The sequence below is a fragment of the Acomys minous genome (genome assembly GCF_964271855.1).
Source record: "Acomys minous genome assembly, chromosome: 6".
NCBI classification, from domain to species: Eukaryota; Metazoa; Chordata; class Mammalia; order Rodentia; family Muridae; genus Acomys; species Acomys minous.
The window spans coordinates 68,326,628-68,349,875 of NC_140487.1; the positions used below are offsets into that span (position 1 = coordinate 68,326,628).

The following is a 23,248-nucleotide window of genomic DNA, read 5'->3' on the forward strand; positions in this document are numbered from 1 at the left end:
GTATCATTTATCTTGTGCACTTAGCTTTTTAAAAGAATCCCTAGTTGTTAGTCAACTGGCCCTTTAAGAATTGTTAGCTCTTAGAACTGTTCAACCTTATGACCGTCAGTGTTGCTTGCCTCTTGGATTTCTGGAATATAAAGAAGCCAGCTGAGGCTAGGGTGTGGGTGGGGCTATCAGAGGAAAGAAGGCAGTTGGCGAAGAAAATATTGTTAGGAGGCAGTTGAGTCAGGAGAAGTCAGCTGAGCAGATAGGCTAGAACAGTGCTATAGTTTGGAGTTGCTGGTTTTGGGAAAACTGGGAGAGGGGTCTATTTAAGCAGACTGTTGGGGGAACTAAGGGAGGAATGGTTGGGAGAAACTTTTGAAGGGACTGAAACTGAGAGCAGGGCTGGCAAGGAGTTAAGAGAATTGGTTACCGTTCCAAATAGAAAGCCATTTTTATAAGAGAGCATTTTTTTGAGCTGAGTTGAGTAGCCTATGTGAATTTGCTGTTGATATCTTACCCTCATTCGAATGGTTGTACCATCTGTTCTGAAGAATTTTTAAATGTTTCTCTGTGTGTGTGTGTGTGTGTGTGTGTGTGTGTCTGTCTGTCTGTCTGTCTGTCTGTGTCTCTGTCTCTCTGTCTCTCTCTCTCTCTCTCTCTCTCTCTCTCTCTCTCTCTCTCTCTCTGTATGTGTGTGTGTTCATGCCACTGCATGGATGAGGAAGTCAAAGAACAAAATCATGGTGGTTGGCTGTCATGTTCTGTCATGTGTTCTAATGGCTGAACTCCAGTTATCCACCTTGGTGGCAAGGATCTTTTCCTGCTGCATCATCTTGCTGTTCTAGGCTTTGTCATTGCTCCTATCCCAGGACCTGTACTTACAGTCTTCTGTTTACAGGAATAGCTTTAGGAGAGCTATGTTACTCCCTTCTGTGTCCCTCACCCCTATCCCCTCACCCTGGTCCCTGGTACCTCCCTCTTTCCCTCTAACAAGATCATCTGTCTGGGGGGCTGGATTGAGCAGCATCTTCGCTTATCACCACAGGCTCTTGCCTCCATGACATCTCTGGATTTCCCCTTACAGGGCACAGTGCACCCTGTGACCACCATCAACAGCAGTGATGTGGAAAAGGCTTACCTGGCATTCTGTGTCCCAGGGGCTGATGCCCAGGCAGCCACCTTGAAGTTCCAGGCTGGAAAACACAACTATGAGTTAGACTTCAAAGGTAAGTCTTACTTATACAGTAGTGTCTAGCCCTACTTTATTAACCTGGGGGCCTGGGCTGGTATAAGAAGGGAAAGGAGGGTAATTTATCCCAGAAGACAGACCATCAACAGGTGGTACTGTCCTGCACTGCCAAGGATGTGAGCTAGGAGGATATGAGGACACATGAAAGACAGTCAGTGACCAGAGTGTGGCTGTTGTATTTCTAACCCTCCCCATATACCGGTCACCCACTGGCCAATTCTTCAGTGGCTCATTTGTGAGAATGTTTTTTAGGTTTGCTGTAGTTTCTCATGCCATTTCCATGCAAACATCCATCCAACTCTGCTCAGCTCACCTTTGATTATATTTAATAGTTTACATCTGGCATCTTGCAAATCCAGCGTGTTAAAGGAACTCACTATTTTGTATACTTTGTTCTCTGTGGAAAGCAGCGAAATGTCATCACTAAAATTTCCTAAAGCCTCTTGGTTGCTTACTTTTGGCCTTTTATTTTTGGCTTCTGCTTGTGCTTTTGCAGCACTTGTGGTTTTGTTTAAGGAAGATTCCTTGTTTTGCCTCTCAGAAGTTTCTTCTGTTCTCCAGGGGAATGACTTGTACTGGAAGAAGCCAACCAAGACCATGAGTGTCACAAACGACAGTCGCTGTAGTTGACGAGAGTGTAGATGAGCACAGACAGACAGAAAAGGCAGGGCTGCCTTGAAGAACCAGCTTATGCGGCTGTCACTCCTCTGACTGATGCTAGCCATAGTTCACAACAGGTTTTTGGTTTGGGTTTTGGTTTTGGTTTTTCTCTGTGTGGCCTTGGCTGTCCTGGACTTGTTTTGTATACCTGGCTGGCCTCGAACTCACAGAGATCTACCTGCCTCTGCCTCCCGAGTGCTGGGATTAAAGACATGTGCCACCATGCCCAGACAAATAGTTCTTTTTTTTTTTTAAGATTTATTTATTTATTATGTATACAGTGTTCTGCCTGCATGTTCACCTGCACACCTGAAGAGGGCACCAGATCTCATTATAGATGGCTGTGAGCCACCATGTGGTTGCTTGGAATTGAACTCAGGACCTTTGGAAGAACATGCAGTGCTCTTAACCTCTGAGCCATCTCTCCAGCCCTAAATAGTTCTTTTAAACATCTGGAAAATGTAAAACAGACACAACAGAAATGTCAGACTCAGCCTTCTAGTTCTCAGCTTGGGTTTCAGTCCCTGGAGATAGAGCAAACTTTCAGGACAAGGATATAGCTACATACATACACATGTAGCTAGAAAAAGCATGCTCATAGTGACCTGACCTAAGGTCATTAGGTGGTCAGTTTGCCTGTTGCTTGATGATTTTATAACAGTATCTTCAAAAGAAAAGGATGTAAGTCACTGGATTCACCTACATAGTCTCTCCTATGTATAATGAGATAGAGTCTCCAACCAAACTACCATTTACACTTCACTGATTATTAGGAAGGACTGCTTTTAAAGGACGTATGTGTAGCAACCCAAATGACTTATTCCGTAGGTTTGGGGAGTCCCACTCTGGGAAGGATTCTTGTCATGAAAGAAAAACTCCCAAGTGATAGCTGAGTTTCTAGAAGCAGAGTAGTGACATTCTGTTCACTGGCTGTCAACAGGCAGAGTTCCCCAAGCAAGCTCATTTAGGGATGTATCCCAGGGTAAATTAAGGAAACAACAAGGTTATTGGGGAAAGAGGGAAGGTTACAGGAAGTGTCTGACATATATGTAACCAGTCTGAATAGTCGATATATTTACTAGCAAAAGGTCATCTGAGAATCACTACAAATAGCTAATAAGCCAAGCATGTTAGTAAGCAAAGCATCAGTGCAAGGTTGAATGATGGGTGACAGAGGGCATGGAAGCTGCTCTGTGAGGGGTGGACTCACAGATAATGGGGATAGCTGCAGTGTAAGGGGCATACCACCAGGTAAATTACAAACAGCCATAGTTTTAAATACTAGAATGTTTCTAACATGAAAATAAAATTTGGTTTTATATATTAAAGTGTAAGAGTAGCACCTGATAGGGTTTTCTTAATAGGAAACATAACGTGTAGATATTTGTCATTTTCAGTGCCAAGGGTGGATTGATACTCACCCTCAACCCTTGGAACTAATCTGAGATTGAGGGTGGGGCAAATGTTTTGTTTCTTAAGGAGAACATGGGCTTGAAGATAAACACTGCTATAGGATCGGTTTTCTCAAGTTAAAAAAAAAAAGTTGTAAGGACAAATAATTACCTATAAATTACGTTAGCTCAAGATGCAGTATTTTGATCTCAGGGTTGGCTGGAACTTTACATCCAAGCTGGAAAAAAGTGCTAAGCAAAACAATAATTTAAATATGATTGGAAGGAACAATTCAAAAGCACTCATGTATAATTGATACATCAATTACTAATCATTTCACTATTCATTAAACTCAGTCTCCTAGGGATACCTACTTTCTGTATGAATATTTGAAATGTGTGAAATTGCCTTATTTTTAAGACTGATCTTGGGTTTTATGTGTTGGATTATCTGTCCAACCCATTTAATTTGTGTTTATAGAACATTACTGCTGTGCATGTACCCCCACTGTGTGTGTGTATGTACATGTTTTTCATTGGATCTTTTTTCAGCCTTTCTGCAAAAAAACCTTGTGTATGGCACTGTTAGAAAGGTTTGTCGAAGACCCAAATACGTGTCTCCCCAGGATGTGCAGATGAAGCAGTCCTGGTAAGTTAACAGTTGTTAGCTTGCTTGGTGTGTGGTTTTAGTTGAGGATGCTTTGCTGCCAGTAACACGAAGCTCCTCAGAATACATGAAGGGGTACTGACGAGCATGTGTGACTACTGCCATTCAAACCTATTAGTTGGGAAATTCTTTGAGCCACAGTGAGAATTAGCATTGTGGGTTTTATCACAGAGTTATAAGGCTGTCTGTTGGGATGTGCAAACCTGGCTAGATTGAAGCCAGCCCATCAGTTTGTCTTTGAATGTGGCAACTTATACACCTGAATCTTAAAAATGCTGAAGTAATGAAATAATGATGGAATTATACTAATAATAAAAGCTTATGTGTTTCATTCCTGAGTATCATAGAATACCAAAATAAACTGGCATAATAGTCATTAGTAAGCCAGCTTCACTTTCACATGGGTTTGTGTGTGTTGTGTTTGTGACAGGCTGGCTGCTAGGGGTCCTAGTTGAACCCGTAGGTAGCACATGGGGGAGGAGAGAGACTTTCTGCAGCAGTTGGGAAGTTCTTGAGCTCTGTACTGATCAAATCTCCTTTAAAGCAAGAGTGGTTTAGTCTTGGGCAGGATTAGAGTGTATACTAGAGGAAGATGGCCTGGATAGTGAAGATGTGCCAGGTTCCCATTACAGTCTGAGTTTGCCATGGCCAGTGCTGGGACTTTAAGCCAACAGTGTTGTTAACTGTGTATAGCTTTATTAGCCTGGGAAGCCAGGATTACTGCAGTTCTGTTGATAAAGTTCAGAGGTAAAGTTTATTGATTGTGTTTGTAAAACAGGTTATTTTTAAAAAAGATTTGGTATAAGTAAGAGGAAAGGTGTTTTTATCAGCCCAAGAAACAATGCCTTATCATTCAAATACAGCAGCTTAATTTCTTGAGAATATGCCCTCCTTTTCCCTATTCTAGTTAAAGTTTATTTTTGATATAAAGCATGTACTTGTTATCAGTCAAAACTCTATAATACACTATACTCAGTAGTTTGTGTCGGTGTTATCTCTACTCTGCTCCCATTGTGGAAGCCGTTTTTGTTTGCTTCTGATTGCTCTTTTCTCTGTTTATCTCTCAAAAATAAAATATGTATATATGCACAGGCACACATAAAGCCACCTGCCTACTTCCTTTCTTTGCTTACATAAGCGGTAACCTACTATATACACACCATTCGGCACCTAGTACATATCTTAAAAATACCCTGGTACTTGCTCTATTCCAGTCACTGAAGACTTCTTTAATCTGCTTCTGCTTGTGCGGTTCTTAATCGCACAATGTAGCATAGTTTATTAATTTTGCTATTACAAAATACAATGCTACAAAGAGCTCTTTGGTGCGTTGGGTGGTTGGTTGTCAGGTCAGAGTCAGGAGGCAAACTGAGTTTCTTTCCATGAACTTAGACTGCTATGGCCACCCAGCAAAATGTTGATTTGCTGGTTTTTCTTGGTCTTGTTATTGGTGAATCCCCAAACTGTTGGGTTTCTCTCATGCTCACAGTATTCTTTAGTTTGCTTCTTTTTTTTAAAGGTTTGTTGAGACAGGGGTTCTCTGTGTCCTGGACTCACTCTGTAGACCAGGCTGTCCTCAGACTCCCAGAAATCCACCTGCCTCTGCCTCCCAAGTGCTGAGATTAAAGGTGTGCGCCACCATGCCCAGCATTAGTTTGCTTCCTTTTATGAATGAGATTGAGTATATATATTTTAAAAACATAGGGGTCAATTCTCCTACTTTGTTTTTCTGCTGCAGACAGTCTTTTTAATTTAAATTTTATTTATTATAATCATGTGTATTTATGATGCATGTGTATGAAAACAGACTGGCATATGCATGGACCATGCATAGAAGGTTGGGAGGAAAATTTTGGGAGTTGGTTCCCACTTTCCATTGTGGGTACCTGGGAATCAAACTCAGGTCCTCAAACTTACACCAGAGGAACTTTACTCATGAAGCATCTTTCCAGCCCTGAGAGCTTTTTAATCTCTTAGGGCCTTTTAGCCATTGGCTGGTTCTATAAACTTCAAACATGTTTTTTGGCTTGTTATCTGCCTTATTACCTTGCTGTTAATAAGGCACTTTTCATTAGAGTGTTTTTATTGTGCTGTATTGGTTAAATGCCAGTCTCTTTGGTATTTCTTCTGGGTTTAGTTGTGGTAGATTATGATGGTCCTACAACTCGAAGTAAGTTTTTTTATTTCCCTATGTAGAGCTTGCTCTAAGCAAAAGTTGGAAAAGCCTTTTTGTCTACTTCTTTTATGAGACTGAATTTGTGTCCTCATTCTAATTTAGTTCTTAGGAGACCATAAACAGACATATGCTTAGCATGCACAGTGCAAGGCCCTGGGTGTGATTCCTTGCACCACAAAAAGGTAGCTATTTTGATCAAATACAAATAAGATTGAAGAAGTACTCTTCTGTGGGCTGTGTATGAGCTGAGTGCTCACTCGCATGCAGGTGAGGTGTCTGGTTCCTTCCTCAGTCCCTGGACAGTAGCTAGTTGTCAGTAACTCTAGCAACAATGGCTGCTTGGCACATATGAACCATACTTTAGTCTCTAGGAGCATCCTTTAATGTAAAAATTGAAGCTGCCTTTGTATACGTTGAGTTTAGTTCTGTATTTGGTAAGCATAATCCAGGGCTGGTAAGATTACTCAGTGGGTAAAGGCATTTGCTGCCAAGCTTAATACATCCAAGTTCAATCTCTTAGACCCACATGGCCATAGTAGAGAAACAACTAGAAGTTTTCCTGTGGCTTGGTTCAGTCTTGTTATGGTTTTCCTACATGTTGTTCCAAGTGTTCTTAGGCATAGGAAGAGTCACTGCTGATTTATAATCTGTTGATAATTTCACTGTCTTAATAGGTGAAAAAAAGAACCTTGTAGCTGGTTATTGCTGATGGATCCTTGCTTAGTTATTTTTAAACTGTGACATTTCCCTAGGAAAATTATTTGGGGGATTTCCTGGAGAATTGGGGTGAAGGAACATGTTCTGTGCCAGCAGAAACGAAAGGTAGATCCACTGTAGGAAGGACTGTGGAGATTTCAATTTAAGGGAACTGAGTTGGATTGTAGTTTTCACAGTGACGTTCACAATCCCTTTGAGTCATATGCCTTTTAAGTTTTAGAAGGTAATGTATCTGTTACATGACACCCTTTAATTTAGCACAGTAATGGTGTGGGCATGTGTAGCAAAAAAGAATGCACATTTAAGAAGGACAAATAACTGACCACAAGTAGCCTTATAAGCTTAACTCACATTTCTGTTACCAAGTGGGTTTGAGGGCCAATTTTACAGCTTTAAAAATATTTTCTGTATGTCAAGTGCACATCATTAAGGCTTCAAAAAGTCTTCAGTACTTTTTGAATTTCAAAACTTGGATAAAGGCGATGGCCAGTGTATATTGCTTTAATCAAGTCTCTGTCCCTTCTGTGGGACAGAGGTGGGACAGGGTTGGTGGGATGCAGGTGAGAAGTGCATCTCTCAGGGCTGATGGCTTTTTGGTTTGGCTGGTAGGCAAGACGAAGGCGCCCCTGTGTTGTAGATACTGTGCTGTGTGCTTCCTTACCCTGTAGCTTTTACGTACATTACACTGAGGCTCAGTACTGCTGGTGATATTGATAAGTAGTGTTCACCTGTGATTGATTTCCATATGTCTAAGGATTAGGAGTCTAAGTTTTGTTTTCCTTTTAGCAATACTAAGTTCCAAGGCCCAAAGAGCATCCCAGACTACTGGGATCCTGCAGCCCTGCCAGACCTGGGATTTAAGGTATGGGGTTTACACAGCCTGGAGCTGGACAGAGGGGTTCTATAGAGATGGATGAGTGTGGAAAGAATGCTTTGTGCAACTGTGGCTCCTGTACCAGAGGGTAGAGATGTATGTGGGCTTTCTGCTTTGTTTTTGTAGATTTTGGGATTTTAAGGTTGGATGACTATGTGTGTGGGGGTTGACTGTAGCTCCCAGGGAAAGGAGGTGGTTGGTGTGAGGGTAAAAGATAAACACTTTCTAGGAAGAGCAGAAGAAGGGGTTTCTGAGCACAGCTGGACTAATCTGTTTCACTAAGAAATAAAAAGAAACGGGAAATATTTGAATGTGATGAGGGGCATTGAGAGGGGAAGGCACTGGACAACAACAGACAGGAGGAGACTTCCATAGCTCATTTGAGGCCTGCTTTCTGGGAGCACTGCTGTGCAGCAGAGCACTGTCCTGAGGAATGTCCCCTACTGCTCTCAGTATGAGGGCACGTTGGCTGATTTCCAATGCTGGAAACATGCCAAACACTGCAGAGAGGCTTTTCCAATATAAAGCCTGCCCTGACAGGACTTCTCTCACATAGCACAAAGCACACATAAGTGTAGCAGGAGCATCATGTGATAAGCTTGGTGGGCTCACACACCTTTGATTGCAGTTCTCAGAGGCCATGTGCTCTAGTCTTCTGACCTTGGCATGTGTGGGATATAGAAGAGGAGCAGTGACACCATGGAGTAACTTAGGATGGGTGGCTTAGGCACCACCTGCCTGACCTGTGGACCATTTCCAATGTGAACATGAGGGAAAATACTATACTTGGTAAATATCCCATATCTGGAGAGACTGCATCTCAGGAAAGAGGGACCAAGCCGTCACTCTTTGGCGTTATCCTGAAGTTATAGATGTACCAATAGTCCTCAAGAAGGTTCATGTACTTGAGTCATATGACAATAATGCATGAAAGTATTTTCCCCTTGTAGAAGATCATTCTCAGTTCTTCCTCAGAAGAGTATAACAAGGTGTGGAACCTCTTCAACCGCACTCTACCCTTCTACTGTATTCAGAAGATAGAGCGGATCCAGAACTTGGGCCTGTGGGAAGTCTACCAGTGGTATGTGTGACTGATAGCTTTGCTCCTTGTCCTGCCAGCTGCTTACTCACATGCTCACCCAGTGCTGTTGTGTGCCATGAACTGTCTCTGCTCTCTTACTGTCTCACCCTAAGGCTGTGTGATGAAGTGACCCTTTGTAAAGGTGAGAGGACTAAAGCTTCCCTAGCATAGATCCTATGCTATGCCAGACTCCACTCTTGTCCAATCTGACTTTCTAAAGATCAGTTAGAAAGAGTGAGACAGTTCACTGACACCATCAGCCTCAAGAACTTAAAGCTGTAGTCAGAGAGTGGGGGCATCATCTGTCTATCCATCCATCCATCCATCCATCCATCCATCTGTCCATCCGTCCGTCCATTACATGAGGACCAGCATGCTCATGGTCAACCAGCATTTCTCTGCATAGGGAGAAATTCATCATGGCTCTCCATGGTGGCCCAGGCCTACTGACTTGGCCTCACATATGGGTCTGGGACAATATCCTAGCATTCTGCAGTGATGGAGACAGCCGTAATAGAGCGGGCACAGTGGGCTCTGAGGGTGAATGCCCCTCCTCTCTAGGCCTGCAGCAGCCTTACAACTTGACTTTCCAGCTTCCCAGGTTCAGCTCCACTCAGGAGCTGGGTAGAAGAAGGACCCATATCTGCTTCTGGAGCCTTTTGCTGTGGAGAAGCAGCTTTGCTTTTGCTCGTTGATCTGGCCCACCTGTCCTCTGTGGCTCGAGCTCTAGGGGTTGGCCAGGACAGCCACAGCCTCCTCCTCCTCCTCCTCCTAGTCACTTGATGCTTTTTTTAGAAAATGGGTTCAGGGGGGCTGTTCTTTGGTGGTCAGCACCTTCTTCCCTCAACATGCATTTTGCTACCATTCTAGGCAAAAAGGGCAGATGCAGAAGCAAAATGGGGGCAAGGAAGTAGATGAGAGACAGCTGTTCCACGGTACCAGCACCGGCTTTGTGGATGCCATCTGCCAGCAGAACTTTGACTGGCGGGTCTGTGGTCTGCATGGCACATCCTATGGCAAAGGTAAGGCAGGGGTGGCCTCACCAGTAGTTGGGAAACTACTTGAAGACTCTTACAGAGGCTACAAGAGGAGCCAGCCAGTCCCTGCTGTCAGTGACAAGTGTATTGCCTTCTGGCCTCTGGGACAGCTCCCAGAGCTGGCTGTTCTCTGGCTATTGCTCTGCTGTGTGTGATCAAGAGCTCAGTCAACTTATGGCAGGGCAGTCCCACTTCACTGGGATTTGTTTCCTGTAGAATGGAGGCTCTGAGAGGTAGCACGAATTGGAAAAGGAGAGCAACATGTTTCTAACCTTGCTGAGCACCCTAGGCTGCACCTTACTGATGTCCTTAGAATAGAAACCTGAGAATGTGTCATTCCACGTAGCATATGAGCTCTCCTAGAATTTTTATCTCTTGGTTATTTTTAAACATTATTGGCTAGTAATTTCCAACTCAGAGGAAAGTTGCAAACTGTGTGTTTATATACTTATGAACACATGTATGTATAATAATTCTTGCATACTTTGTATCCACATTCCTCAGTTTTAATACGGTGTTGCCCTGTTGGCGTTTTTCATCTTTTTATTTCTGACCCCTTTTCAAGTAGCTGGCATCTGTGATACCATTTCACCCTTCAACACCAGTTAAGAAGAAGGCTTCTTCTGTAGCCACATTGTGGTAACCAAATTTAGAAAATGTAAGAATCTGTTTGTTGGCCAGGCACGGTGGCACACACCAACAACAAACAACAAAAAGACTGTCTTACTTTAATTCCATAAACTACCTGTTTGTCAGTTTCAGATTGATGTGGTGTTTGTGGGATCAACTAGCTGGTGGTTTATGAATGCCATGTAGCTTCTAGTTTAGGTTCCTCTTTGAGATGAACCGCTGTTCTATATGTGGACTGCTGGTGTCTGTAGAATGGTTCAGTAAGAGGAGTGTTACTCATTTTTCATGTCACTCAGCTAAGGCTGGGTGGGGCAGCTCCATTTTATGGTCTAGATGGTCTAGTACTAAGTATTGACAGACTCTTTAGATTTTCACTGGATTCAGAGCTGAGAATAGTTTGAGTTAGGTGACCTCCTTGGAATGCCCTGCCTCACAGGTAGGTGTTACTGGCTGCCATGAGTGAGGGAAAAGGTAGAGAACTGGAGTGGAAGAGGGGGGTGTGGTGTTGAAAGGGCAGTGGCTGCTGGCATCACCCATAGCCAGGATGTGCTCTTCCAGGGCCCTGTGGAGCTTGTCTGTATCGTTTCAGGGAGCTACTTTGCGAGAGATGCTGCCTATTCCCACCACTACAGCAAATCTGACACACACTCCCATTCGATGTTCTTGGCCCGGGTGCTGGTGGGAGACTTCGTCAGGGGCAACGCTGCCTTCGTCCGCCCTCCAGCCAAGGAAGGCCAGAGTAATTCCTTCTATGACAGCTGTGTGAACAGCATGTCCGACCCAACTATCTTTGTAGTTTTTGAGAAGCACCAGATCTACCCCGAGTACCTCATCCAATACTCCACCTCCTCCAAGCCCCCAGCTGGACCCTCCATCTTTGTTGCCCTGGGCAACTTGTTCAGCAGCCGACAGTGAGCATGGCCAGGATGCAGTAGGCCTTAATGGCACATCTGTCTGGTGGAGCTGTTTGGAAAGTTTCTTTTTTAACAGAACTTTTAATGAACTCTTGTTTAATGTTGACTTCTCAGTGAAGTTTCTTTCTTTCTTTCTTTTCCTCCCCTAGTGCTGGGATGGAACACAGGGTCTTGTGCTTGCTACGTAAGCACTCTACACTGAGCTACACCCTCAGCCCTTTTAAAATGTTTTTATGAGCTAGGATTTTGCTCAACTACCTTCTGCCTCAGTCTCCTGAGCAGCTGGAATCAGAGGCCTTTGTTACCAGGCCTGAGTTGAAGCCACAGTCTTAATCCTTGGCTGATAACAGTTTGGTTTTAGGTCTTTTCTAGTTGGCTTATGATCTCACCAGTAGTGATTATGAGCCCAAGCTTGCCTTTTAATAATATTAACATTGTATTTTTAACTCTTGGGTGACTTTGATGTTTAAGACCAAGCACAGAATTTCTACATACTCTTTTATGGATTTGTTTTAACTTTAAGAGTTTATATCTCTGCAATAATTCTTGTTTTAGAGGGTCTTGTGGTTCATTTTGGTTTTTGTCAGAGGAGCATGATGGCCTTTAGCGAAGGGCACTACAGAGAAGGCCTTGGCATCACTGTCACTTTTGTCTGCTGCTTTGGCACCAACTCAGGCAATTCTTGATATAAGTGAAGCATAACTCCTCTGGCAAAGACATAGATGAGTGTCCCTTCCAGTCCTGGGCTTGGCTCACAAGTGCCTGTACCCAAATCCCTTAAGCACCCTGGAGACCTTCCAGGTGTGGATTTTATGTCCCAATAAGATTGATTACCTGTGCTGCAATGTCAACGAGAGTACGGAAATAAAATACTGTCTGAAGCAGATGAAGCCTGGAGTCCATGTTTCAGGGTCTGTTTATAAAGAACACCAGGTAGACACCAGGCCCTTTCCTGGGTGTTGGGATGATCTTGGTCCTGTCGGCCAATATAACCATCTGTAGTGGTTTTCATAAACATTAGGAATTTATTGTTCAAGGTTTTGGAGAAAAATCAAGGTGCCTGTAGATTCAAGGTCTGGTAAGGATCATTCCTCCTAGCTGGCAATCTTCTCAAAGTAACTGTGGTGGTAGAGGAGCCACCATCCCAGGCCCTTAATTACAAGGGTGTTAATCTCACTGACGAGGGCTTTCTGCTCCTGACCTAATCACCTCCTAAAGAACCTGCATCCCCAAACCATCCCCCATAGGTGCAAATGGTGTCCTTTAATCTGTGTTGCTATGAGTTCATGGTAAACGTCCAGTACATCTCTCTGCCCTTAAGAAATCAAAGCATAGTGAGGTGTTGGCGCCACGTTGGAGGCTGTGTGTCCATGCACATTATTCTCCGAAACCTGTGAATCGGGAGAAGCTATAAAAGCCCATGCCAGTGCTGTCAGGACCATTCACCTGGGTGTCCCCATGTCCCCTGCACTGTAGAATACCTCTGCCCTGAGGCCCGGGCTTCCTTTGACACCATACTTCCCAGGTTAACCAAAATGACCTTTCCCTTATTTAATCTTGGTCCCAAGAAAACCATGCTTTGAGCCACATTAGCGATGTCAAAATGAAGCGTGGTAAACATTTATTAACCATTTAGGAACTGTGACATAAATAACTTAGGCTCACATGCCATGTACTCTTTAATCACTCTAAGATAAAGGCATCTTTAAACGTTTCCATCTCCCCATGAGGCTTTTGTTTGAATCCTGGGTACCATCCTAACAGTAACTTGCAGGTGTCACCATCACAAGGTGCGCCCTCTTTCCCATGTGCCTTCCAGGTCAGCGTGACACTATCTTGATGTAGACTCCATTTTTGGGGCCTAAGGCAGATTTGGATTCTAGCTGAAGTGGAACCTAAAATAGAGTAAAATATTTGTCAAGGTTAACCATATCCAGCAGAAAACTTCCTTAGAACCTAGCCTGAAGCATGGTGTGTGGAAATCCTGCTGTGCACTGGGAGACAAGGTCTTTGGGGTCAGAAGGTGCCAGAGGGAGAAAAGCTGCATGCCCTAAAGCCGTCAGTGGCGGTTACGACGACGTGTGCTGTTGTACTGATGCTGATAAGAAAATACAGCACGGGGTTAAGGGCCAGCACTTCTCTGAGCACAAAGCACTCATTCATCTCCCTTCACACGGAGGATGAGATGGAGGCTGCTGCTTTTATCACACTCTGATCAAGAGACGGGCGTGCCTGAGACGAGAGGTGCTGGCCTGGTGCTGGCAGAGGCTGACCCACTGCGGGGCAGAGAAGCAGGGCAGGCCCCATCCTGGAATACCAGACGCTTACCTGAGTCTCGGGGCTGGCTTCAAACCGGAACTTGTGTAGGACCTGGAGCAGGGTTAGCTTGACCACCAGCAGCCCCAGCCGCACCCCGAGGCAGCTCCTGGGGCCAGCTCCGAAGGGCAGGTACGTGAAGGGCCTCTGCTGAAGCCGGGCCTCTGCTTTGAACCTGCAGGTTAAGTGAAGGTCACGGTTGGCCTGAAAAACCTCCTATAGCTGACTCAGTGGTTCTGAACCTTCCTGGTGCTGCGGCCCTTTAACATATTGTGGTGATCCCCAATCATCAAATTACGTCATTGTTACTTCATAGCTGTAATTTTGCTACTGCAATGAATCAATGTAAACAAATGATACGCAGGATATCTGATAAGTGAACTATAAGGGAATTGAGACCCAAGGTTGAGAACCGCTGATTTAAAAGTCTGGCTGAGTGACCCCTTCATCTGAGATCCCTTCCCTCCATCAGGGCCAACAAGATTTTGTGTACAGGACTGTCCTCAAGGCTATGGGTAGCTGGGGGCCTCTGACCACCATGCTCTAGTCCTTCTCGGAATTGTTTGTCTTAGAAGTGCTGTTCATGCAGCCAGCCAGCTGAGTGTACCCTCTCACAACACCTTGAAATTACCGTTATCCAAATGTATATGAAGCCGAGACATGATGCGAAATCCCAAGGCTTGACCAGCAGCGTATCCTGACCTACCGTGCCTCACTTCCCTTCTCATCGGACCACACAGTTTCTCTCATTTCCCTCTCAGCAAAATTTCCAGGCACTCGAACCACATCCTTGAAGTCTTCCCAGAGGCCCAACCTGCTATCTCAGTGAAGACTGGCAGCTGCTTCCCCACCACGCTGGCTTTGCTGGTCAGGATGTGGGGAGCTTGAGACCCTGGGAGCTTCAAGATTTGGACTGAAGGCAGAATGGCTGGACTTGCTATCAGATCTCATTCCTAGTTCTGCGGAGCTAGGAGCTATCTATGATAGCCAGCTTGCTTCTTACCACTTCTGGGCTTTCTTGTGATACACAGCTACTGTTTCTGGTTATGAATCTTTACCATGTTTGCAGGACCCACTGAGATGCAGGATGCTAGTTATCCAAGTCTCACAACCCCTGAGCAGGATATAGAAGTGGGCTGGGTTCAGCAAAGGGATGAAAAGCACAGTGGTTCCTTACCTACCTCCCCTGGTGGGTCATAGAGGAAAGAAAAGTGACTGATCCTGACAAGGAGCAGGGCGTGAGGGCTGCCCAGGGGTTGGTACCACAGAGCCTAGGCATGAAATTGACAGTGGACCATGAAAGGAAGAGGATCCAGGTCTATTGCATCTCAAGAATTTAGGTGTAATGGGCAGCTATGCTGATATGAATGCACCGGATGGCGGTTTTTTTGTTTGCTTGTTTTTTTTTTTTTCCTTCAAGACAGGGTCTCTCTGTCTTAGCACTGGCTGTCCTGGAATCACTTTGTAGACCAGGCTGACCTCGAACTCACAGCAATCCACCTGTCTCTGCCTCCCGAGTGCTGGGATTAAAGGCATGTGCCACCACGCCTGCCTTGGAGGTGATATTTTGCTGCTTTCTTGTGCACACAAAATATAACCCTGCGAGGTGGAGGTTTAGTGGTTAAGATCGTGTACCACTCTTATAGAGAGAGGACTAGGGTTTGGTTCCCAGTACCCATGTTGGGCAGCTCACACCTGCCTATAGCTCCAGCTCCACGGGACCTGATGTTTTGGCCTCCATAGGTTCCCCCACTCATATGCAAACTTAGACACAGATACACACGATATGCATAATTAGAAATGAAATTTTAAAAAACCTAAAACAACAACAAGTGACCCTGCCTCCTGTGTCCTGGCTTGGACAAACAACAGATATTGGTCCTTGTGTACATTACTGCTATCTTGCTAGGTCTCTGGATTCCTTTGGCTTTGCCTAACAACCCACCTGAATTGGTGAGGTCTTTGTTTGGGGGTGACTATGCCCCTGTCTCCTGGCTGCTTTCTCTGTGGCAAACTTTCTGTGCCGTACACTCACATCCCTCAGGGACTCCTGTTCTAGACAGAATTCACTTACCGTTCAGGGTCAAAGGTCTCAGGGTCTGGCCAATGCTCTGGGTCATGGTGTAGGGCACCCACGGCTATCTCCAGCACTGTACCTGCAGGGATGCGCTGTCCTAGCACCTCACAGTCCTGTGATGCCTCCCGAGTAAACCTGTGGGAGATAGAGGCAGGGAACCTTGTCAGCGTGCAAGCGGGTAAGGGCTTCGGGGTGTTATGGGGTGTGGAGTGATGTTGGAGGCAGAGGACCCATCCCTCTAACCAAGCTGAGCCATACAGAAACCATGTTTCTGTCCCATAAACCCCCTGCTCTCAAGGATCCTCCATCTCCAGGCCTTTCTACCTAATGCCTCATCTATGGGCCAAGCACTGAAGCCCTCCATGTCCCTGGGTGTTACAGAGGAGCCTTCCAGGGCTGCATTGGCCAAGCTACTGTCTGTCTGCTCACTCTCGGTTAAGCCTCCTCTAATTCCCCTCATTCTCCTACCCACTTCATCTCCTCTCATTCAGTACTAGAGCCCTGTTGTCTGGCTTCCGTCCTCTGTCTCCCACTCCATGGTTGGTTCTCATGTTAAGACCGTGAAAATATTGGGTGGCCCATCCTGTGCACCTGCAACCTATAGCTTAACTTAGCTTTTTTTTTTAAAGATTTATTTATTTATTATGTATACAGTGCACATCAGATCACACTAAAGATCATGTGGTTGCTGGGAATTCATGACCTCTGGAAGAGCAGTCAGTGCTCTTAACCGCTGAACCATCTCTTCAGCCCTTAACTTAGCTTTTATGTGCCATTGACTATTGGTGGGTCAATCATTAATGGATAATCTTGGTTGTCAACTTGACTACATCTGGAATGACCTAAAAATCCAAGCAGCTGGATACACCTGTGAGGGACTTTTCTTGGTTGGATTATTTGAGATGGGACCCACCCTGAATCTGGGCCATACTTTCTGGTCACGACCATACCTTCTGGTCACAGCCAACATAAAAAGACATGGAAGAAGGAAGCTTTGCTTTTTTTTTTTTTTTTTTTTTTTCCCTCCTTGGCCTCATTCTCCCCAGGAAGCGCATCTGTCCTGTTGATGAGCCATTCCTTCACTGGTGTCAGAACCTGCTTCTTCAGGAGTCCAATGCAGGTTGAAAGCCTTAAGCCCTCGAGGGCTTCCCTGGGACTCCAGCACCAGTTGGGACCGCTGAGACATCCAGTCTCATGGACTGAACAACTCCCAGAATCTTGCCCTTTTTCTCAGGAGACAGCCGTTGTCAGCCTGCTGGGTCCACAGCCTTAAGCCACTCTTATTAATAAATCCCATGTATATGTATTTTTTTTCATTCTGTCAGTTCTGGTCCTTTAGAGAATCCTGACTGACACAGCTATATTTCGTGGAATAAAGCTGTGACTAGGAGAAAGCAGATCAGAAACCAGGATGAGGGGAGCATTATGGGATATGTGGGGAGAGCTAGCTTGGGATGGGTACCCCAAGATCCTGAACAGGTGAGGGAGTAAGAGCTGCTCTTACAGCATGAGGTGTTTGCCCCCAGGGCTGCATGGAGTGCTGAGCTAGGACTGTTTGACCAGAGTCAGGTCTTCTGAGCCGCCTTTCCTGGCTCTCTCCCATGGGCCTGTCTGTGATGACTGTTCTTTGTTCCTGGAGTTCTGTGTCTTACCACAGCTTCTCACAACAACCATTGCTTAAGAATTCACAAACTCAAATTTAAAAAAAAATTAAAAAAAAAAAGAATTCACAAACTCCCTTCCTTACAACTTGCAAGCCCAACACAGTTGTCTTGAGTTTTGCCTCATTGCCACGGGCCAGGCATCTAGCCTAACAGCTGGCTCTGCAATTCTATAGCCATATGATTCCACCCTTGGGACTGAGCATGGGGACCTCCTGCCCACTGTTTGCTTTCAGTAACACAAACAAACCTGACTTGTCGGTCCAAGCTCGGGGTTGAACAGACAAGTTTCAACTACTGAGTCCCTTCAAGCCCTTTATTTATCCGTGTGCGTGCGATAAACCCCACCCTCTTCTCTCGTCAGACTCCAAACCCTGCAATGCCCTGACTTTGCTGTCCTGAGCTTCTCTTCAGTGTGCTGTTGGGCTTTGGGACTAGAAATAAACTTCTGGAAATCAAAGGAGGCATAGAGAGCTGCAGACTCTTTGCTTTGGGATGCAAATATGTAATCTTGAGCTTTTTGGTCTTGAGAACAGCCCCTTAAAGGTTCTATCAGAGTTTAGAGAACATCTTAAAGAACGGGATAAAGCTTTTCTTTCTTTCGTTCTTTTTTTTGAAAAGGGTGGAGTTATAGGTATAATTTTCCTTTTATCATCACCCACTTTTGCCTTCTCTCTTTCTTCTCCAACTACAGCTGGGACTGTGGTGGTCTGTGGATTTTTTCTAACTTTACCTGTCTGTCTCATTAAACAAAACCCCTTCCTCACCCTCCTCACTTCAGACATTTCCCACTTGCAGGGGACACAAGTGGCCTTCTGTGTGCCTTGCTCTGGGGTGCAGAGTTACCTTTCAAGGGCCGGTTTCTGGTGGGGAGAGGTGCAAGGGTTGTTCTCGACTTTATTCTTTCATTCACAATGAAGCCTCTTCCGGTTACCCCGTTTCCCCAATTTGCCTTCCCCTGATCTGGTGGTCCATGCCTGCTGTTGCTGCTGGACCCTCAGCTCTGTCTGGTTTCTGTTGTGGCTGTAAACATGTTTTTGTTTTGATCACAAGTGTGGGATGTGAAACAGACTTGTATGAGGGTGTGAGGTGTTTTGTTTGTCCCCTGGACAGACTTGTGAGAGGACATGTGATGTTTGTCTTCTAGAAGAGGAACTGCTTCTTGTGGGGGTGTGGTTATGGGCTCTGAGAGGATACACACACACACACACACACACACACACACACACACACACACACACACACACACACAAAACAAGAGGCTGGGCTTTTGGTCTTGGAATTGTTTCCTATAGTTTGGCTGTTCATTGCTCCACTTCAAGATGATCCTAGAGAGAACTGCTCCAGAGTGAGGTTCTGGGTTCCAGCTGCTGCGCTTGCAGTCCCTTTGCCGAATTGCTGGTTTGCTGTTTAATGGGTCTACTGGAACCCTGATGATGAAAAGTGGAATTGCTCCAAGGAACTGAGTCTAAAAAGGTCTACATCTGCCGCTCCCATTAACCTCTTTTCTCTCCCATCTAAGGTAGGTCGGTTGAAAGGGAGGAATAAGCATTAAAGAACCACAAATAGAGTAGGTTTGAAAAAGTTCAGGTGTCTGTCTTCTCTTCCCATGGATGATCTTCATGCCAAGATTCTCTACCTAGTGGCCCTCCTGGGCCACTGACTGTCATTCATGAAGCTGTGGCTCTGTTGGTAAAGTGCATGCCTTGCCACCACACCGGAGGGCCAGAGATGTGGGTCTTCTTGCCAGCACCAGGAGATCAAGAAGGGAGCCTTCAAATTATTGAGCTGATCTGCATCAAGGGACCCTCAACTCACACTGTAGCAACTCTGTCTATTTGCTCCTGAGCCTGCACATTTGGATTATAGCTATACATAAACCTCTCATGTTGTGGCTTGAGACATCCCGTTGAGCTACTGTCAAATCACAGTTAGAAAATGATAAAAGGCATCTCCATCTGGTCTTTGTGGTATTTGGAAAAGTGCGGATGGAGCGAGGTTTGTGAGGTGTGGCTAAATGGCATGTGGTGCTTCAGAGAAGTCTGTTTACGGTTCCACCTTTGAGGGACCCTGGCTAAGATGCCTGTCCCCTGGGGCACTAGGTTTGGGAGAGTTTGAAAGAAGCAGCCCTGGTCCTTAATCTGAATTTGCAGGTGGCACGACGGTGCGTTGGTGACATGTTGTGAGTGCTGAAATGTGTCCAAGAATGTCATATGAAGGACAACAGCTCAGAGTGCTGTCACAGGGCAGAAACCCTCGCTCACCCCAGGTTCAGTTCCCAGCATCTACATCAGCTGGCTTGCAACTTCCCCCAACTCCAGTTTCAGAAGCTCTGATGGTCTTTGGCCTCTGCTGTATATAAACACACACACACACACACACACACACACACACACACACACACACAAGAATAAACAAATCTTTTAAAAAAGATGTCCTTGATAGTGGTGCATATAAACCCATATGGATGTGTGCGTGTGTGTGTGTGTGCGTGCGCGCGCACACACACACTAAAAATAATTAAATCTTTGAAAAAAAATCCTTGCTATGAAGTTTTATGCAAGAACTCTCAGCAGGGGCTGTTGGGCACACCAGGGAAGGAACATTCTAGCCCCAGATGGTCCTCTGCTAAATGTCTGCTCCAAGGCCAAGGAGTTTGGCCTGTTTTGTGCATACGCTAATTTCTCTAGTGCTTAGCACAGAATATATAGGTGATGAATGAATGAATGAATGGTTGGATGAACCAAAGGGCAGGGGTGATGGCAGATTTTATCAAAGGCTCAGAGGCCAAAGAGACAGGGGTAGGCTGAGGAAAAAGGTCATGCAAAGGCTGGTGACATTTGGCAAATGTAGTTTAACCTACAAGAAAATGAGCCAGACTTTTCTATCCTTCTGTCCGGTCCTCCAGGTGGTACAAGGAAACCCAGGAGCCCAACCAACCCAGCCCTTTAGGAATGTGGGACAACAGGTGGCAAGAGTCTAAGGATCAGGGAAGGCCCCAAACGATGATGCTCAAGGGGCCAAGGACGTACCTGAAAGCTGGTGGGTACATCCGCAGGGTCTCTGCAATCACCATGTCCAGATAGGGCAGTCCTTCCTGCAGGCTGCAGTACTCAGAGGCCGCCTGAGGCAGGGAGCAGACAAAAGGAGGTTGTTTTAGAAGGAATCTCACAGTTCTTGGTCCTTTTCCAACTTCAGCAAACATTTCTACGGAAGTCCCACAAGATGAAAAGTAGCTCCCATTCAGATGGCCTCTCGGCAGCCCCCAGCATGCTCTACCTGTTTCACCTCTTGGTGTCTTACATCCTTGAAGACAAACAAGTGCATCCTGGGACCTGGGGGGTCTTTGAGTATAACATGGAGAGATCTGGTGTGATGGCTTGGGTTGTCAACTTGACAGGAGGGAGAGTCACCTGGGAGATGGGTCTGTAGTATATTCTCTTGCCAGGGTTAATTGAGGGGAGAAGAGCCACCCACTGTGGGTGACACCGTTCCCGGGGCTGGGATCCTGGGCTGTGTGGCGGGGAAAGTAGGCTGAGCACTTGCACGCATGCGCCTGTTGCCCTGTGAACACGTGAGCGGCTGCTTTAAGCTCCCAGTGCCTCGAGTTCTGCACCATGATAGGCTGTACCTTGGAACTGTAAACTCAAATAAACCATTTCCCCTTAAGGTCTGTCAGTGTTTTTATCACAGCAACAGGAAAAGCAACAAAGGCGGACTCTAAGACTACAGTGACAGCCCCATTTACTGAGAGGCGATGGCATGGCTAAGCACGGCAAGCCCGTCCTCTTGTTTAACCCTCCCAGCAAACCAAGGTGGCAGCTTTTCCCCTATCTCTTCAACAAGGAAGCTGAGGCTCTGAGAGGCTGTCACCTGAGTAGTAATTGGTACAGCAGTAAAGCTACGAGACACACAGAGAAGTAGCAAAGAATAAAATTGCGCAACACTTAGCAAGGATGAACAGTTGACAAAATCCCCCAAAGCTATTATATACCGGCAAGAAGAGACAGCTCAGACGAAGCTGTCAAAGGGTATGAAAAGGCAAAACCCAAGAGGAAAAATACAAGTCACGATGAAAAAAAAAATGCAAAACAGTAATTTTCCATTTCTCACACACATCAGGTTAGAAGTTGGAAAAGACAGATTACATTTTGAGAATGCAGTTCCTAACATCTGGTGACTCCCAAGGGGAGGGACAGGTTGGTGTGTGTAGTCAGCAGGGCGTGGGTACCCCGTGGGTGGGGCGGGGTCTGACCCAGGCACTCCCATCCTGCCCCTGCACACCCTGTGGGGGGAGGGGCTTTTTCTGTTTGGCAGGTGTCACTGTTCGAGTCTGAACTGAGTCTGAACTCCCACAGGCTCCTGTTTGGGATGCTTGTTTCCAGAGGGGGGCATTATTTAGAGCAGTCAGGCACCTTTAAGAGGTTGGGCCTAGCTCCTGGAAGTAGGTAGCTAGAGGTAAGCCTTGAAAGTTAAAGCCCAGGTCCTGGTCTGCTTACCACCGTGAGCCACCACAGCTCCTGTTACTCTGCTGTTGCCTTCACCACAGTGACAGACTGAACTCTGAAATTGTGAGTCAAAGTAACCCTTTCTTGTCCTGAGTGTTGTTTATGTCAGGCGTTTTGTCATAGCAACGGAGAAAAGTAACTAATGTTTTCAATTAGTGGCAGTCATCCCAGAAGAATCTCTAATCTGAGGAAGGGCTTTATTCTGTGCCCCCCCCCCCCTTGCAGAGCAGCAAGAGGTAGACCAAGTCCATCTCGTAGCTGTCACTCTCCACAGACCAGCCCCAAGTGGCTTTACTCTACCTGCAGGAAAGAAGCCCACGAGCAGGAGACCACAAGGCCTCACTGCCAGGTAGTACAGCGCTAGTCCCCCCATCCCCATGAGCATCCTGGGGGCAGCTGCAGTGTTACCTGGGAAACTGCTATAAAGGCAGCAAAGCTGGTGGTGAGAGGCAGGGTCAGGACACCTGGAGTCTTAAAGTCTATAATAAATACTCTGGCTAATCTGTGATGGTTCAGCCACTCAATAAAGCACAGCCGTTTAATGATGGCCGTCACGAGTCAGCCTGCAGCCAACGTATGTGGTGGAGTCCCCTATCTGTGAATGCTCGTGAGTTTGGAAGGCAAGGGAGATAATTGCACTCTGTAATATATAATGTCACCTATCGCTTGGTTTTCCCAACACGTTCCCTCCTCCACGTGGGGGAACTGTTTCCGTCTGAGGCTCTTAACTTGGCTTCCGACTTCTAGCCGAGGCCCTGTGTGCGTGCGTGGTTGCTGCTCTGTGACTTAATTTCTTGAGACTGTGAATAGCTCAACTGTTAGATCTGTGCTCTGCGGAGGAGTGGTGAAGAACTCAGGTACATGGGCTGGGGCTTGGATGGCCACACCCTGCCCTGCTGGGCTGTCTCCCTTGGAGGAATTCTCAGTTGCTTTCTCCGACCTGTCCTGACCCCTGGACACAGAAACGAGAGAGAGAGAGAGAGAGACAGAGAGAGAGAGAGAGAGAGAGAGACAGAGAGACAGAGAGAGAGAGACAGAGAGAGAGACAGAGAGACAGAGAGAGACAGAGAGAGAGAGAGAGAGAGACAGAGAGAGACAGAGAGAGACAGAGAGAGAGAGACAGAGAGAGACAGAGAGAGACAGAGAGAGAGAGAGACACAGAGAGACACAGAGACAGAGAGACAGAGACAGAGAGACAGAGAGACAGAGAGAGACAGAGAGAGAGAGAGCAGTATCTTGAAATGACTATGACTATGGTGGCCATCTTAGCTTCAAGCTGGAACAGCATGGAGTACATGGTGG

At 45.9% G+C, this 23,248-nt stretch overlaps 2 protein-coding genes across 7 annotated transcripts in view; one reads left to right on the forward strand and one right to left on the reverse strand.

The window, feature by feature from the left end:
* Positions 1-23,248, forward strand: part of PARP12 (poly(ADP-ribose) polymerase family member 12) — a 56,604-nt gene that overhangs the window by 20,699 nt on the left and 12,657 nt on the right. Inside the window, exons 7-12 of one of the 2 annotated variants that reach the window (XM_084785962.1) lie at positions 1,073-1,214; positions 3,841-3,937; positions 7,635-7,710; positions 8,673-8,803; positions 9,674-9,825; positions 11,060-12,265. In XM_084785962.1, the coding sequence (XP_084642088.1) occupies positions 1,073-1,214; positions 3,841-3,937; positions 7,635-7,710; positions 8,673-8,803; positions 9,674-9,825; positions 11,060-11,385 (924 nt within the window). In that variant the 3' untranslated portion in view covers positions 11,386-12,265. Of the gene's footprint in view, positions 1-1,072; positions 1,215-3,840; positions 3,938-7,634; positions 7,711-8,672; positions 8,804-9,673; positions 9,826-11,059; positions 12,266-23,248 lie in introns of those variants that run through there. The other variant, XM_084785963.1, reaches the window with a different exon arrangement.
* Positions 12,989-23,248, reverse strand: part of TBXAS1 (thromboxane A synthase 1) — a 183,556-nt gene continuing 173,296 nt past the window's right edge. For all 5 annotated transcript variants that reach the window (XM_084785965.1, XM_084785964.1, XM_084785966.1 and 2 more), the window contains 4 exons: positions 20,471-20,562; positions 15,775-15,912; positions 13,713-13,875; positions 12,989-13,279 (listed from right to left, as the gene is read on the reverse strand). In XM_084785965.1, coding sequence (XP_084642091.1) covers positions 13,205-13,279; positions 13,713-13,875; positions 15,775-15,912; positions 20,471-20,562 — 468 coding nt within the window. In that variant the 3' untranslated portion in view covers positions 12,989-13,204. The remainder of the gene's footprint in view (positions 13,280-13,712; positions 13,876-15,774; positions 15,913-20,470; positions 20,563-23,248) is intronic.